The sequence below is a fragment of the Morus notabilis genome, unplaced genomic scaffold (genome assembly GCF_000414095.1).
Source record: "Morus notabilis unplaced genomic scaffold, ASM41409v2 Scaffold235, whole genome shotgun sequence".
In the NCBI taxonomy this organism is placed as follows: domain Eukaryota; kingdom Viridiplantae; phylum Streptophyta; class Magnoliopsida; order Rosales; family Moraceae; genus Morus; species Morus notabilis.
Window position 1 is genome coordinate 419,232 of NW_010360036.1, and position 17,519 is coordinate 436,750.

General features: G+C 36.1%; 3 protein-coding genes across 3 annotated transcripts; 1 reads left to right on the plus strand and 2 right to left on the minus strand.

Annotated features, from left to right (window-relative positions):
• The first annotated feature begins 3,918 nt into the window (after positions 1–3,918).
• On the plus strand, positions 3,919–7,016 carry LOC21401084 (peroxisomal membrane protein 13). The gene is made up of 5 exons (XM_010095787.2): positions 3,919–4,126; positions 5,013–5,249; positions 5,334–5,665; positions 5,889–5,981; positions 6,467–7,016. The coding sequence occupies exons 1-5, from the start codon at positions 3,949–3,951 to the stop codon at positions 6,677–6,679; spliced, it is 1,053 nt and encodes a 350-aa protein (XP_010094089.1). The 5' UTR covers positions 3,919–3,948; the 3' UTR covers positions 6,680–7,016.
• A 583-nt stretch (positions 7,017–7,599) lies between these two features.
• On the minus strand, positions 7,600–10,702 carry LOC21401085. Its single transcript, XM_010095788.2, has 6 exons — positions 10,473–10,702; positions 10,295–10,366; positions 10,106–10,139; positions 8,333–9,926; positions 7,975–8,059; positions 7,600–7,887 (listed from the first exon to the last, which is right to left on the minus strand). Exons 1-6 carry the CDS (start codon positions 10,571–10,573, stop codon positions 7,818–7,820), a joined length of 1,956 nt encoding a protein of 651 aa, XP_010094090.2. The 5' UTR covers positions 10,574–10,702; the 3' UTR covers positions 7,600–7,817.
• A 626-nt stretch (positions 10,703–11,328) lies between these two features.
• LOC21401086 (uncharacterized GPI-anchored protein At1g61900) lies at positions 11,329–16,035 on the minus strand. Its single transcript, XM_024164073.1, is given in 9 exon segments — positions 11,329–11,776; positions 11,923–11,970; positions 12,065–12,205; positions 12,566–12,580; positions 12,680–12,925; positions 13,401–13,625; positions 13,836–14,465; positions 14,744–14,900; positions 15,714–16,035. Coding segments are annotated over 8 exon segments (1,413 nt in total). The 5' UTR covers positions 14,778–14,900; positions 15,714–16,035; the 3' UTR covers positions 11,329–11,702.
• Positions 16,036–17,519: the final 1,484 nt, after the last annotated feature.

Sequence of the window (17,519 nt, forward strand, 5' to 3'; positions counted from 1 at the left end):
TCATAAAAAACTAAAAAATTATATATATTTTTCATTACATATTTTAGATTTTATTATGAACTTGTGATATCATGATAGTTATACTCAAAATATTATACTATTATTTGCTTAATTTTGATGGATGTTATTGTATTTTAGCATGTTATGAAACTTTAGTTATTTATAATATGTAAAAAAAATAAAGAAAATTATATAATTTTCGTGTCAATTTTGGGTTCACGGTTCAATGCGTGTCATGGGTCATTTCCGTATTGTATCAACCCAAAAAGTGGTCGTGTTCGTGTTCGTGTTATGATTTTAAAAAAAATTCGTGTCATGGGTCGTGTTCAGGTTGGCTGTAAATTTAAAAATAAATGACCAAAACACAACACGTGACATAAATTGCCACCCCTAGATAAAAGTATGAGCATAATCTAAGCATGTTAAGGGCATAATCTACATAAAAATGGGTCATGGGCCGGGCTTGATGCTATGAAAATTAAAAGGGCTAGGCCCAGCACATCACGATAAATAAACGGGCCGACCTAGACACGACACGAGGCACGTTTGGGCCCAAATTAAATGGGTCGGGCGGCACGATTTACATCTCTAATTAATATTCTTTTAACTAATATAATTCTTAGACTAAAAGGCATCAATTAAGATTAAGGAGTAAAAACATAAAGTTCATGTGTTTAAGAAGTATTTGTCTCTTTTTTTTCTTGTGCATATAACCCGTCCCGCAAAAAGCCTATTAAGCCCTTCCAATCCTTTTTCAAAATAATTTTTTTAATGTTGAAATATATAATTTTTTATGACATAATTCAAATTAAATGAAGAAAATTAATTGAATTAAAAATGAGATGATTTGATGCATTTGACATTGACATCCATGTGTGTGTATATATATTTGGAGATTTTTTTTAATAGTACATTTAGACATTTCAAAATCTCTTAGAATGTTAATATATGGAAGTTAATAATAACTTTTTCTAAATCTAATAAGTGTGCTGAAAGGATCATGTATCATGTTTACATCACGCTGTGTTGTATTGTATTGTGTAACAAATGAAATTTTCAATTCCATCATTAGTTTAAAACAATTACAATTTCTGAGTCGATTGAGTATAAAATCTCCGAGTGCCACATAAATTTTTAAGGATTTTTTAAATTTTCATAATACTTCTCCATCTCCTTTTCATGTTCATCTCTCTATGGAAATCCAGAGAATGAAAATGCTAAAATCACTTAATTATGAAAAAACACATCAACTCTCTCTAAATAAAGGCCAGGTCAAACTTGGAGATATCGTGTGGTTTGGTAAATTTCTTCTGATCAAAAGCCAGGAAGAGTTCAAGTAAACTATTACTAAATTGAAACATTGAATTTCTTCCCTTTCCTCCTCAAATTCGGAAATTGATTGGAATGTGCATGTTTGTACTTTAAAATTTTATGTTTGTAAAATATTTACAAATATGTTTTTTTTTGTCTAATCTCTGAAAGAGCTTGATGTTTAGCCATTGAAAAATTTAAATATTTTACAAATAGTAACAATTAAAATTAGGGTTAATTTCAATAATATCACCCGTGAATAAATGATTATTAATTTTAACATCACTTCGTCTCGTTCATTTCACCGATTCGAGTTTAGAATTCGAGTTTTGCTACAGTAAAAGCTCTCAGAAACAGTCACATCTAACTTTTTTGCTATAGTAAAAAGATTTCACATAAAGTCACATCTCAACTCGAATTAAAAACTTGAATCATTGAACTAAACGAGTACTTTCATAATTAGCATCGACATGTCAGCAAAAGTGGGACCAGACCGTTTTTACTTGAGTTAAAATGATAATTGTGCCTCATTTCAGTTTTAAAACCTTGAATATATATTATGAAGCCTTTTATAATTCAAATATTCAAAATAGAGAAGAGGAAGAGAACGAACGCGGATGTGCACAGAGACCAAGAAACGCCAACGACTAGCACCGTTTACTACCTTGAGTATCGACGAACCCACGACAGTGAAAACCCACGCAATCACGAGACGAGAACCGGCGAAAACTTTGTTGGCTTTTCTTGTTTATTTATTTATTTTCCTTAGGTATTTATTATTATTTTTCTTTTACCGTTTTCTGTCATCTTAGAAGAAAAGAAAGGCTTTAGAGGAAGAAATAAAATCAGATAAAGTCAATTATTTAAAATTTTTGGGTGTCATTGGATTGTCATTGTGCTCCTTATTTGGTATGTGACTCTGCCTGATGACCGATCATATCATTATGACCGCTTGATAATTTTATTATGACCGATCATAAGACAGACACATCATGTGGTCATAGTAATATGATCGACGGTCATAATTACTATGAACGCCCATTAGGCAGGCATGCGCATTGTGTGATTGTCTTATTGTAATGTGACCACACAATTGTCAGGCTCATAGTACGACTGCCTAACTGATGAGCCTACGATCATAGCATTATGACCCTCAGTCATAGTAATGTGACTGCACAATTGTCAGGCTTAATGTGACCACACAATTGTCAGGCTTATAGTGTAACTGCCTGACTAATGAGCTTGCGGTCAAGCATTATGACCTTAGATCATAGTAATGTGACCGCACAATTGTCGGACTCTTAGTGTGCGAGTCATAGTACTTTTTTTTATGGGCGGCATCAATCATAACATTTATGACTGTCGGTCATAGTACTATGACCAAACAATTGTCGGACTCTTAATTTGCCAATCATAGTACATTGGTTAACAACTTTGTTTGCTTTTTTTTTTTTTGCATTTATTGTTTTTTTTACCAATTTTTATCATCTTAGAAGAAAAAAAGGCAGTCATAGTGTGCCAGTCATAACACTATGGGTCATTTCAGTTATAATATTATGACAGTCTAGTCACATCACTATGACTGCCTTATGGATGGTCATAATACTATGACCGGCCATTTTGAGTCATAATGTTATAATTTGACTCATAGACAATGACTCATACTGTTATGACTGATTGGTCAAAGTATTATGACCGGACATATAATATTGTGACTCACAATACTATGACTCCCAAGGTCAACTATGTCTTTGATGTGGTGGTCGTTACAATAAATTTACATATCAATTATAAACCATCTAAAATCTAAAATTGATGAAGGATAATATTAATGCCTATTACATTAAGTTCAACCCAGTCATTTTTTTCGAGTTCTATGTACTGTCTCCCGAAAAATAAATTTAAAAAGAAAAAAACAAAAGAAAAACAAAAAAAATTGTGTACCAATCTTGATCTAGTGCACAACCGGAGTATTGGTGACGAGAAAATGAGGGTGTAGGGAAGGGAACCGAGTAGAGTGACAGGCCAAACTAGAGAGAGAGAGAGAGAGAGAGAGAGAGAGAGAGAGAGAAATGGGGTGTAGAGAGAGAATGGGCAAGAGAGAGTTGAGAGTCTCTTTAAGGTGTTTTTAAATGATATTTTGACCTAAGTGACATATAAGTTATTTTATCTCACACTACTAACATGACAATACTAGTTGTAAAAATATACAAAAGTGATGCTAAAATAATAATAATTTATTTAAGAGTACTATTATTGAAATTAATCCTTAAAATTATTAAAATAGTTATCGTGTAATTTTTTTAGTATAAAATGTGAACATCATTGAAGTAATGACTGTATTTTTGTTATTTTTAAAATATTTTAACTCCACCCTCATAAGTTTGCCATATAGTATAATTTTATTTAAATTTTCTTCTTTTCTTCTTTCTTTTATTAGTATATAATATAAAATTAAAGTTGATATTTAACCCAACTCTCTCTCTGTTTTTTTTTTCCCCCAATTAACTACCAAAGAAAAAAAAAAAAAAAAAAAAAACTCTCCTAATAAAAATGTGAGGAAGAGCCAATAACTAAAGGCAGAAATGCGCCAGCCACCGTGTGGGCCCTATTTTTTAATTAAACGGTGGAGATTGAATGCGAGTGGATGTCTACCACCAACTTCATCAGGACTCAATCCAGAAAAACGACAAAAATCTCTGCGTGTTTTGTGTTTTGGGCAGATCGAGGAGAAGAAGAAGAAAAAGAAGAGAACGCGCTTTTTCATGCCGCTTCGCTGAGGATTCTTCTATGGATTCACAGCCTCAGCCTTCTGGTTCGTTTCTCAAACCCTAATCATCTTCTATTTTCTTTCGATTTCGCGACAAATTTTCAATTTTTTTGAATTGGCCATCGATGATTCTGTTTTTGTGGACTTCTTTTTTGGGAAGATTGACGGAAATCATTTTTTTTCGCATTGGAGCGATTTTTCCTTTGGTTTCTAGACGATAGTGTTCTTTTTCGGGAGAATTCTGTAATTTTTATTTTTCGAGTTAAGGGTTTGGGCAATTTGGGGTTTTGTTGATTACGATATGTTGGCGGTGTTATGGGTTGAATAAATTTCGGTGCTTTAGGACGACAATTTTAGGGTTGGAATCTTTTTGTTCCTAATTAAGGAACGAAACTCGATTTTTTTTAATCATAATTTTTTCTTAATATCAGAGAGAGAGAGAGAATTAACTCAATACTGCTTGATTCTTTGATTTAGCTGATTTAAGCTCGTTTTGTTAGTTTAGACGCTTTCTCACTTCTTAAATTGCTATTTTGGTGAATTGATCGAATATGGTCATATAAGCTGGTGTTTCAGCTGGATTTTCTCACTGTTGATTCTTTCAGAGAGCATCTTGGAGACAACCCCCATAAAAGAAGTTTATTGATTTCTGTTCTGTTCATACATCAACCAATTGATTTTAGTACACTTCTTTAACAATTAGCTTAAAAAAAATGTTGAAAAACATATGTAAAACGACATTTGAGGGCAAGTTGGCCTTTTCATGTTGTGTTAGGCAAGCTGCCTTTGCTACAATATTAAAGATTGCGTGTAACTTTAATTGTTATTCTGGATTAAGCCAATGATATTGGACTTTGTTTTGGCTACCCGGTTTGTTTGGATCACGATTCTTCATTTCTTTGTAATTGACGCGGATTGACACTCGTTGCAGGTAATACTCCTCCCCCAAAACCCTGGGAGCGGGCCGGTGGCTCAACTGGCCCTGCACCATTCAAACCCCCGTCAGGTGGAAGCACAACTGATGTAGTTGAGGCTTCGGGAACTGCAAAACCAGGAGAAATCGTATCAACTTCTGATAGGAATACAGCTGTTAACAGAAATGCTCTAAGTAGGCCTGTTCCTACAAGGCCTTGGGAGCAGAACTACGGGACTGCTAACAGCTACGGAGGTATTCTTTGTTTTTTGTAGCAATATCAACTTTTCCCCTTTCTTTGTTTTGTTTATTAAAGATCATGTTTTCAACAATTTACAGGTTATAATTCAACGATGAACTATGGTTCTGGCTATGGTTCTGGCACGTATGGTTCTGGCACATATGGTTCTGGCACGTATGGTTCATATGGTGGGGTTGGAGGAGGATTGTATGGTGGGGGTTTGTATGGAAGCAACATGTACAGAGGAGGATATGGGGGACTCCAAGGATCGTCCGGATTATATGGAGGCGGAATGTACAATAGTGGTTTTGGAGGTCCAATGGGTGGTTATGGGATGGGCATGGGCGGTCCTTATGGTGATCAAGATCCAAATAATCCATATGGAGCTCCTCCATCCCCACCAGGATTTTGGATTTCAGTACTTCGAGTGGTATGTATAAAAGGGATGATGAATGCTGAGCATGAATTGGTGTTGTACTACCGCTGAGTTTTTTGGAAATAAATGGGAAGAGCATGTTTCAACAGAGCACAATCTGTGCTGTGAAATGATGTTTTCCTACAATGTCGTCTGATGAAAGTTTTTTATCGAACTGTATAAAATATAACCTTTGATTATCCGGTTACTTATGCTTGTTTTTTTCCTGTTATGACAGATGCAGGGCGTGGTGAACTTTTTTGGTCGCATTTCGATTCTCATTGATCAAAACACACAAGCGTTTCATTTGTTCATGACTGCACTTCTCCAGGTACGGTTCTAATAGTTTTCATCTCTTTTCTGCAAAGGATGCATATTTAGGGTCAGGTTCTGGAGATCTCTCCCTCTTCCCTCTCCAACACTCTATTACCCTCTCTACTTCCAAGTTCCACCTTAGGAGTAGTTGCTTCTTGGTCAAGCGGCAAATCTACTTGTCAATTCGTCTATAAGTTTTGTGGGGTGTTGGGTATTCCTTTAGGCGGTCTTAGGCTCTTTGCAGTTACATCAAAAGCTTTTGAACCGAACAAGTAGAGTTCCAAGTTTTAGGTTCAGTTTGGATTGTGTGCGTGGAATCTAACTTTGAGAGTGCATTGCCACTTGTGCAAAATAGTTTTACACGGTTTTACCAAACGCACTTGTTGCGTTGGTTTATTCAAGTATTTTTTAGCACCCCAAAAGCAATCTCAAAATTGCCTTTGACATGGTGGTATAAAAAGAGAGTTTATTTGACTGGTTTAAGACCGTATTTTGTTGCAGCTTTTTGAACGCTCTGGTCTATTATATGGAGAACTTGCTAGATTTGTGTTGAGGATTCTAGGGGTCAGAACAAAACCCAAGAAGGTTCGCCCACCAGGTCCTGATGGACTTCCACTACCTGGACCCAATAACCAGAACTACATCGAAGGACCTAAGGCTGCTGCCCCTACTGGTTCTTGGGACAATGTTTGGGGAAATGGTGCTCCGAATTAATTTTGACGATAATCAACGGAAAACAACACCATCGCCTATTGCCTGCTTTGGGGAACCTGCTGCAGTTCAGATCAACGGAAAAATGAAGGCTCTCAGCCTCCCATAATGTCAGGGTCTGTTAATGAGTGACCATATGCGAAGTTGTTTCGTAATATCAGTATACTAGAATTGCTTGTTGTTGGTTAAACACACCAATGAAAACGAAATACAATGATAATAAGATCGTAATCAAGCATTGTGAAATTGCATACAACTTTGTGTTGAAAGCTTGTGTTGTATGAATATTGGATTAGTAAATTTATTACATTTTGCTATTTATGATGTTTGTTTTTATTTACATCGCTTCGCTAAATTCTCCTATAACCTGGTCCAAATCCTTTCCATGAATCAATTCTTGTTTGAATGAGATGTTACTCGTAAATAATATAAAAAATGGATTGAAACAAAGAGCATATACAATTGACGTGTACATGCACGGTATCCTCGTGCATTATGCGTAGGTAATGGGCCAACTACCCACTTTTTTTCTTCTTTTTTTCTCTGCAAATAAAGTCATTGTAAGCTCAGAAAAATCTCTGATTTAAGTGAGCATAAAACTCAAGCTCACAAAATATGGACTCGAGTAACCTCGACGTCAAAAATGGCTAACCCAGCATAAGAGCTCTTGTGGTGGCTAGTTTCTCCATCTCTCTCGAGTTCATCACAGAAGCGCAGTTAGTACGAGTCTCTATCTCTCTTGAGTTCATCGTAAGCGCGGTTATCAACGCATACATTGTAGATCATGTGAAGAAAAAAATTTTAAGTAGCCAAGCTTGATCCAAAATGTAGATCATCTTAATTCTCGATCAAGCGCTGATATTGAGTGTTGACTTCCCGACTCCTCAGAAGGAAAAAAAAAAAAAAAAAAAAGGGGAAGAGCTCTTGTGGTGGCTAGTTTCTCCATCTCTCTCGAGTTCATCACAGAAGCGCAGTTAGTACGAGTCTCTATCTCTCTTGAGTTCATCGTAAGCGCGGTTATCAACGCATACATTGTAGATCATGTGAAGAAAAAAATTTTAAGTAGCCAAGCTTGATCCAAAATGTAGATCATCTTAATTCTCGATCAAGCGCTGATATTGAGTGTTGACTTCCCGACTCCTCAGAAGGAAAAAAAAAAAAAAAAAAAGGGCCACTGTGGATCCAACAACTCCTTCAACCTTTCCATCCCACTGCAGTAGTATACAGTAAAACAAGCGTTAGCATGACGATCGAGTAATGAGCACATCAACAACAAAAAATGAAGCAGTTTCTTCTACCTTTTGGGAAAAGAAGGTATAAGCTCTTCAGTTACTCGAACAACTATCATTCCATCAGATTCCTTGTGTGAAGCCCGCTCTTTTTCTGCACAAACGAAACATATACCAAGATTAGCTCTTCCTATTTCAATATAAAATTCAAGTTCATACATAAACCATTTGATAGCCAAAAGAAACAAATAACAAATAACCTTGAATGGACCACCAACTATTATTAGAACGTTCCATAAATAAACGTACAAAAGATGTCGTAACAAGTTCTGATTACAAATTATTTATATAGATTGAGCTTAAACGGAGGAAAAATAGATAAAAGAATCAAAGAATTAGAGAAAGAGAAAAGGCGAGTTTGGAATACCTTGAGTTTCTTCTTTGTTTCCACAACCACCTCTGAGATAAAAACTACAACCCCTGTTCAATGCCAGACCTTCTTTACGTCCCAGCTCCCCCAACATATGACCAATGAGATTGTACGCAACCATGCTTGTCTGATCACAAGCTTCTTGGATTGTCAGGTAACGGTTCTTATAAGTAGTTTGATTGTTCTCATCCATTTCTTTTGGTTCCTCGAAAGAAAAATTAGCAGTATCCACTTCAGCAGAGATCTTGGACTCAAGTTTATCGACAAACGCACTGTTGGACCTCTTGTCAAGTGCAGGGGTGCATGGGTCTTCTTCTGCAGTAGTTGCAGCAGTATGCAACTTCATATCAAATGGTACAGAATCTGCTGTACTTTCAACTTCTTGATTCGAACCAATCGAGTGACAACTGCTATTTTGAGAAATATTAGTGCCTAGCGCCCTTTTCTCATCAATTTCCCAATCCTCATTGCCATAACCATGCTCATCATCATCACTTTCTTCCAGATCCTCCACATATGCATCAGTGAAATCCATGTCAAAGTCATTGGCAGGAAGCAAATCCAAAACAACCTGCTTTGTATGAGCACTCAAGTTCAATATGCATTCCATCTCGTTCTCAACTCTATTCTTCAGATCACGTTTGTCTGGTTTAGTTTGATTCTTGTTAATTACGGCAAGAGTTTCTAACAAGGACTTCGGAACTGCATCCATATCACCGCACTCAAAAAGGTATTCAGTTAACATGCTCCTTATCGCCGGTCGCATAGACCTGTGTGACACTTCCACACTTGGATCCAGGAGGTTCTTTACTTTTTTCAGTTCAGCTATCCCAACCTTTGTATCGAGTAACCAAATGGCCTTTGTTATCTCAAGCTGCAGAAGTTTTACTTCTGGAGAGAATTTGTAAAATTCTGTTGCGGAAGCTTTATGAAATCCAGAGGACAGCTTTAATGACAAGTCTGCTATTGCCATGGCTTTGGCTAATGGCTCTGGCAGATCACCCCCTTTATCAACTTCTGAAAGCATCTCCTTACTATACTTTCTCACTCTACTAATTAGATATTCTTTACACCGTCCATTTTTTGGTGGCTGTAGCTGAGGCGTCCTTGGTTGCATGCCCCTTAGCTTGTCATACATTGCAACAAGGGCTTGCTGTGGAAAAGTCTCTAGTTCGGCCAGCACTTTTTTGACAGCGGCACGTCTGATCGCGAATCTGGAAGTCAAAAACGGCACTTGATTGTCCCGAAAATTTCGTGGGTCATTGAGGAGTTGAGCTATTTGTCTAGAAAGTTGCATTAGATGATGATCACGATGGTGGTTAGGATTTAGGATTCCGAAAACTAATGAAAGAGATTCTCTAACAACTTTTTTCATGTTAGGTCGAGTTTTCTCGAAGTCCGTCCGACCTGTCAGTGTCTTGGCAAGGAGGTAGAGCCCCTTGGTGGCCAAATTATCAATACATGATGAAACAGTTCTTGGTATCTCAGATACTCCAGGCAATTGCGAATCATCTAAAACAACTTGGTGACCTGTTTCAGGGCGTACCCCAAAAGCTTCTTCAACACATGATTTTACAGTTTCGTAGAATATCTAGCAAAAGAGATCAAGAAATTTAAACAAAAATTAAAAAAAAAAAAACAAAACAAAACAAAAGTTGAAAAATTAGGTAGGATTTCTATCCTAACTTTTTAAGTATTGGTAATTAGTCCTAATTTCCAATACCGATTGGTCCATAATTTAAGAATCCCCAAACATGAGAGAGAACTTACATCGTCTTCCCTAAGAAAAGACTCTGGCAATGAACTGAGAAACACAACAACAAAGACCGTTATCAGATTATGGTAAAAATACATATTCACACACACACACACACACACACACACACACATATATATATATATATATGTATGAAGAACAAATAAAAATAAAAATTATTGAGGAATTTCTCCCCCACATACCTAGTATCTAAAAATTTGAGCTTTTTCGAGTGATTTCGTTCTTCTTCGGACGTGGAAAGCCCCAACAACCACCTGCGAAGACTCAGAAACCAAAATCAAAACAAAGCCCTAAAATTCTAATTTTTCTTTGAACAAAAAAAAAAAAGGAAACGTAATTAAAGAAGAAAAATCGACTGACCTCCTTTTCTGTTGAATCTGCTTCTGTTGGTGCTTGATTTTAGACAAAATTGACTCGATATCACCCGGAAAAAAGTTGGGCTTTTCTTCCATAGCCACCATGGGTGTGATGAATTGGGGCTGAACATAGAGAGAGAGAGAGAGAGAATTAGCAAGTAGGGTTTTAGAAGCCAAGTTGTCTACTCTCGGCTAACGGCTTAAGCTCAATGATATCCCTAGCTCAATCCCTTAGCCGTATGTGGATACAAGTCAAGCTCCGAGTCTGAAGTGAATAAAACTTATAAACGTATCTTCTGAAAAAAATAAAATAAAATAAAATAAAAAAACGACAACAAAATTGTTAAGAATAGCGACCTGAGAAGCGAGAAATAACCTCGCGTATTTCTCAACTGAAAGAACGGGGAAATTACAAGGCAAAGCTGTAAACGACAATGAACTATTGTGCAATTAACGACAAAATAGTATTCTATTTCTGTGGCACGAAATTGAGTTTTTTTTTTTTAAATACATATTGAGATTTTCTTTTTAGGTGTAACCTGAAACTACAATAGATATTCAAGTTTTGACAGAAGTGATAATTGTGGTACTGTTTTTCTTTTTCTGAGAAAAATTGTTCTATAGCATGTCGTTTCATCGCAAACATTTAAATTTTCTTTTTTCTCTTTTTGAAAGAACATTTGAATTTTCTTTTTTAATGCCGAATAGGTTTTAGATCGATCTTAAATGTTTATGATTGAGTTCGCTTTTACAAATATTTGCACTATATTTAAAGAAATATTAAATAAATCACGAATGATCGGATTTGGAATTGTTTACTAGAATAGACCATTGACGTGGTCCTTAAACAAATAGTATCGCTTTTTCTTGGATTCTTTACGCTTTGTTCTTCACAAATAGTCATACTTCGATGACAATATGCGACAAGAGTGTTGACAATAAACAGTCTCGTTTTCTTTATAGGATTCTTTGTTTGTTTGTTTGCTTTTTTTTTTTTGTTTTTTGTTTTTTTGTTTTTTTCTCTTAACATAGTCACTTTGACTGGCATTATTCAACGAGAGAGTAGAGTAGAGTAGAATGGCAAGAAATGAAAGGGGAAAAAAATGAAAGAGAGGAAAACTACTATACAAGGATAAGGCTAAGCAAAATATACATGCAAAATCCACACTAAAACGTCAATTCCCAAAAGCCCCAACTAAAACAGCCCAACAACCCCTCAGCTAATAAAATCTTTTCAGTACAAAAATGCACTGAAAATAAAAAATGAAAAAATGGGAAGTAGCAATTCCAGCCCACCACTACCACATCCTGCAACAACACAATATTTGAATTAAAGATTTCCTCCAAAGAAGAAAGGAGAAAAAAAAAAGTCCCTAAAATATTATAATTTGACATATACCAACTCTAATCATCAGAATTTAAAGATATTGCAGAATTACAAGGCATGTACCCACCAGTGTTTTTAAAAGTCTCCGATGTTGGTAGTGCAGGCAATGACATCTCTGCAAAGTAGAACAACCAAAGTCAAATTTTGCTATCAAGTCAAACTATGAAGAAAGAAGGAAGAGTAAAACAATGGGTCGTTTGAGCAGTTACCAGGCGCACAAAGGGAAATCGATGAAACTGAGGATGACGAAGGCCATGGTGCTGCAATATTGTCACTCAAGTCGCATGTAAAGCTGAAGCCCGTGACATTGTCAAGTATCACATCTGTAGGCAGGCTTCGAAGGAGACAACCTGCATTGAGATTAAAGTAAAAGCTTATCACCTAGGCCCTTGGGCCACCACCAGTCGATGCTATATGCTCAAACAACCAAGGATTATTTTTGGCACCCTCAGAGCACCCAATTAAACAGTGCGAGTAAACCAACATCTGACGGGATCCATTTTCTTATTCTTCCTTCTTCTTCTTACAACACAATAAGCATTTATCCACTAAAAGGCCAACTCATAGGAGCCGGGGCAATTTTCTTGGTGACAAAAATTTGATGAGACAAAAACTCCCAGAGCAATGATAATAGCAGGAGGAGAATGCAGAGTGCCAATAACTAAGTAATGATTATAACTTATAAGAAGAGATAGGAAGACAAAACACACCTTGCTGTCCATATGCTGCTCCAATAACCACGGAAAACAAGAAAGTAAAACATCAGCTAAGGCAGGCGGGATGAGAATGGAACATTGAAGAAAAAGACCACGCAGAGAAAGTACCTTGGATGCTAAAATCTTTCAAGTCAACATCACAAAGCTCGAAAACATTAGTTATGACCCCTCCTTTGCGTAACATGGATCCAAACACTGTTGCACAGATTATAGCCTGCTTATTTGTAATCAACATTTGCTTTTGTATTCCGGCAATGTAAGCATTTAATGAGCTACAACACAAAGGACTGGGCGCAGCAACATTGCGACATGCTTTAATTACTTCCGATGGCTGCTTAAAATCTAAGGGACAGACTGCACAAGTAATGATTACATGACGAGGAGAAATTAGAAAAATAAGTCATAGAGCATATGCGTTTTGCAGCAACGTTAGGGTAAGGGTACACGTAAATAGGAAAATCAAAACTAATAAAAGTAGGAGAAAATAAATTACAAAACAGTAACAAATGCATTAATGGGCAGCCAAATAGACAGATTAATCATACATCGTGTTCAGGTGGAAACACGACCTAAAGCCACGTTGTCTTAGTTTCATTTTCATGAATACTAACACTGGACCAAGAAATGCTACAATCTTATTATTTTGCCGCATCATCATCCTGCACTCACTACTCTCTCATACCATTAATCTATCAATAAGATAATTCAGGCAACATGCTTTTATAAGAATGTGGAAATGACATACTCAACAACAAAACTTAAATGCTCAAGAATATAAATAATTTGCTCCTAGAATAAAGACAAACTATTGCGTCCTTAAACACTATACCTTTGTTAACTTTGCAGGAAGATAAAATACGAAATGAGGCATCTGCCTCATCCATTGAGAGTTTGCTTGAAAGGTACGCATAAACCACACCTTTACAATCATTAAGGGAATCAATATGTGTAAACTCTCCGGCTACATTTTTGTTCTCATTGATTGTCATTTGTTTTCCAGATATCTGAAGTGCAGCTTCCATAACTGCAGGCTGACAAATTGGCCTGCAACACTCTTTGGATCCACACTGCTGCAAGCCTCTAGCAATTTGCTTGTATTAACTAACTTTTCAAATGAAACAACATCCTTTACAGGGCAAGATCCTCCAGTGAGATTTGATGATTTCACGGAGCAAAGCATGGGAATAGTACCGTTTGCACCTCTGCTTTCCAAGATACTAATAATATCTTTAAAGCAGTCATTAGCACTTGAATTTTGGAATACCAACTTACCGATCCACACTGCTGCAAGCCTCTAGCAATTTGCTTGTATTAACTAACTTTTCAAATGAAACAACATCCTTTACAGGGCAAGATCCTCCAGTGAGATTTGATGATTTCACGGAGCAAAGCATGGGAATAGTACCGTTTGCACCTCTGCTTTCCAAGATACTAATAATATCTTTAAAGCAGTCATTAGCACTTGAATTTTGGAATACCAACTTACCGGAGGTGATGCTATGGAAACCTTGGAAGATATGGACTAAACTGTTAAGTTGGGGACAACAAATCACGTTCCCTACAAGCGCTGCCAAAGGTTGGGAGCAATCAGATGCTGTTTTGTCCATGATGCTAGATATGGCAGAAAAATTTACAGGACATTTTCCGGTCAAGACAGGGTCATATCTGGTTGGAAAGGTCGGGTACATTGGAGGCAAGGATTCATGAGGAAATGGATTGTGTGGAAGAACGGCTGGTGATATTTCAATTGGATCGAAGTAGCCACTGATAGGTTGCTTAGCTGGCTGTGACAAGAAAGAAAAGTGAGTTTGCTCAACCAGTGTCTGCAATGCCACTGCATCCTGGAAACTCGATAACCAGATGAAAAATAATAATAACCAATTGTGCAATAGACCTGCAACCATAGAAGAATCTTGCCCTCAATACACTTCATGTGTTAACTTGAACAACAAACATTCACGGGTTGGGAAAAAATGCATTGAAACGCGCAAAGAAATATTTCTATTTAGCAACACCACCACCCACAAATTCTCACATACATATTGAAAGAATCAAACTTTGGGAAAATTCATTGATTAGGACAAGACAGCCCAGACAGAAAATACGTTAGGCACCTCCAAAATTTGCTTGTTCTACTTGAGAAATTCTTGGGTTGGATTGTTAAGAACTTACTCCTGAAATGACTAACAGCCTGAAAACAATCCATAGCTCCACTATCCCTCTGGTACCATCGAGATTTTACATAAGTAAGCCCCACAATAACTCCTGATATGCCCGAAAATAGTTCATACCCATGTACTCCAGCCTGTGCCACCTTCAAATGTCAGACCTATAGCAATGAACAAAAGTTTTCATCATCCGAAACAAGAAATAGAAATGCAGATAATTAACCCTTCGTGTTCCTTACAATAGAAAAATTGAGGGAGATAGCGTGAATAAGAATAATAAAAAAAAAAAAAACACTTCTTTTCACAATGATTTACCATGGGAGCTTCTGAAGATGGGATATTTCTCCTAATTATAAAACAAACTCACTCTATCCAAGTTAATGCAATAACTGGAAATTATTTGCAGTGAGCCCAACAATGCTGAGCAGAAGTATAACTCATGTGCAACTTTACTTTTATTTTTATTTATTATTTTTGCTAGGCATAATACATATAAGATTCTACCCAACATGCGACCAAAAATGCAGATCAAACCACATAACATATGATTTTCATTACTTTACCCTAAAACCTTTTGTTTCTACACAAAGCAACAGAGGAAAGAGTAGTAAAACCTAATTTTTCCACTCTTAAAAAAATCGCTTCAAGAATAATAGACAAAAATTGTTGTTTGAAGAAAAAGCAAAAGAAGAAAATAGCTCAGAACAAAAAATACGGAGAAAATGCTGCTTAAACCCGAAAGCAAAACCAACAATTAGCTAGACTTGAGTTCATTTTCAGCCAAGAAACAGAAGAAGAGAAACAAAAGAAAGATCCTTGATTTAATAACTAAAAAACAAAAAATAAAACACAGATAATCCCAGCCAAATACAATTGCATTACGCTAAACAGCAATAAGACATGCACTATTCCCGGCTACCAAACAAGCCATAATAATCGCGCCAAAAAAAAAAAAGTAAAGCAAAAAAGTGTACCTGAAGAAGTGGAAGCCATCAGACATGAATCTGGAGCGTGAAATGGAAAGGATTGATTAGGAAAATGGAAGGTGTGGGATCAATGATAATCGCAGAAGCAGAACATGATTTAGAGAAGCGATCGAAATCGAGGGTGGAGAATAAGGGATTTGGGGGGAACCCTAAATCGGAGCGGAGGTGGCTCAGTTGGTGTTGGTCAGTGGTAGTTGGAATCCGAGACGAAAGACGGTGAACTTTTGGGTTGGGTTTTGGCTCGTCGCTATAATTTTTATTATTATTTTATTTTATTTCATTTTTTGTTTTCTTTTACTAGAGGTGGATAAAGTGGACGACAGTGGAGAGAGAGCGACAGAGAAAGAGCCTATTATATTATATAAATAAATAAGAATTATTTTTAATTTAATATTAAATTAAAATGATACATGTATATTTTTTTAAAAAAAAATATATTTTTAACACATATATAATTTATCTAAACACTTATATATATATTTTTAAAAATATACGTATTTTTTAAAAAATATACATGTATCCTTTTAATGATTAAAAACTTTATCTAAATAAATAAATAATTCCAAAAAGTTTTGCCTTTTTGGACTTGACCCGATTGACCAGGGCTGGGTACTCTCTATTTTCTTCTTTATTTATTATTCATTCATTTATTTTTTTGTCATTATTTTTCAGTTCGTAGAAATCCCAAGTACGTACTGTGAACTGATCCGAACGCGTGGGAACACTGATCGGACTTGTTCCGGTCGAGTTTAAAGGATGCCGTTTCGTGGAAAACTTTGGCATGAAAACATTGAAACGTGCCCAGCTCTTCAATTCAGTTTGGATTAAACCTTAAGGCCAACTTAGTTCCTTTTTTCTTTTTTTTTTTTAATGAGAAAACAAAACTTAAGTATTTGCTGACATTAAAAAAATTATTGTGAGTTTTTTTAGTAGAATCAGGTATTAATTGAGATTATGATGCTATGAACATGTATTACGACCAAAGTAGACTAGACACTTTATTTTTTTGTTAAATAAGAAAATACTTGATACCTATTTATTTTTTCAATTTTTTACTTTCTATATTAATAAAAGTTAAACTAACATTTAACACTAAAATTTTAAATGTTGTAGACCCCTGTCCTCTGTCCTATACAATATTACTTCCCATATTCCAAAAAGTCGCATAATTGCATTTCCAATTCGGAAATGGATTTCAGAAGAAGCTAAGGTACAAATCAGAAAATAGGAAAGACCATATAATGAGTCGCAAAAATAATAGTTTTGGGCTAAAGGGATGTTGGGCCGACAGGATCTATCACGCGATGGGGCCCACAACGTGGGTTAGAGCCAGGGTCTCACCAGATGTTCAGACAAACGATTCTCGTACGTTCAGCCTGATGAAATGGTGCTATCATGGTGTCATCATCCTTGAAGTTGAAGATTGCTCAAGAGCAGAAGAAAAAGCACACTCGATAAAGAGAGTTTTGAGGGCTAAAAGACTAGATTCTCACTGTTGATTTATGCAACACACATTTTCATTAGTTACCCATTTATCAATTCATTGTCAAACCTAGAGGTTCACCATTTATACGACAGTAAGTTCAAGATCAAAATTTAGACCAACTCCATTACATGTATGTGGTGCTAGGCACAAAAACTTGCATCCTTGGGAACAAAAAACACTCGCAAGTCTTACTAATATACACCAAAATTTGAAGCCGAGCAAAGTAAGTAGGTAACCCAGCAGTGAAAAATGATTGGTGATCACTTATAGAAGAAGCTAAAAAAAAAAAACAAATATATATATATATA

Bases quoted from the DNA above. Each gene is read 5' to 3' on its own strand.
- LOC21401084 (XM_010095787.2), top strand. From the start codon at position 3,949: ATGCGAGTGGATGTCTACCACCAACTTCATCAGGACTCAATCCAGAAA. The intron at 5,250-5,333 runs GTATTCTTTGTT...AACAATTTACAG, and splicing joins GACTGCTAACAGCTACGGAG to GTTATAATTCAACGATGAAC. The intron at 5,982-6,466 runs GTACGGTTCTAA...ATTTTGTTGCAG, and splicing joins TCATGACTGCACTTCTCCAG to CTTTTTGAACGCTCTGGTCT.
- LOC21401085 (XM_010095788.2), bottom strand. From the start codon at position 10,573: ATGGTGGCTATGGAAGAAAAGCCCAACTTTTTTCCGGGTGATATCGAG. The intron at 10,140-10,294 runs GTATGTGGGGGA...TGTGTTTCTCAG, and splicing joins CTCAAATTTTTAGATACTAG to TTCATTGCCAGAGTCTTTTC. The intron at 8,060-8,332 runs GTATTCCAAACT...TCGTTTGTGCAG, and splicing joins AAACAAAGAAGAAACTCAAG to AAAAAGAGCGGGCTTCACAC.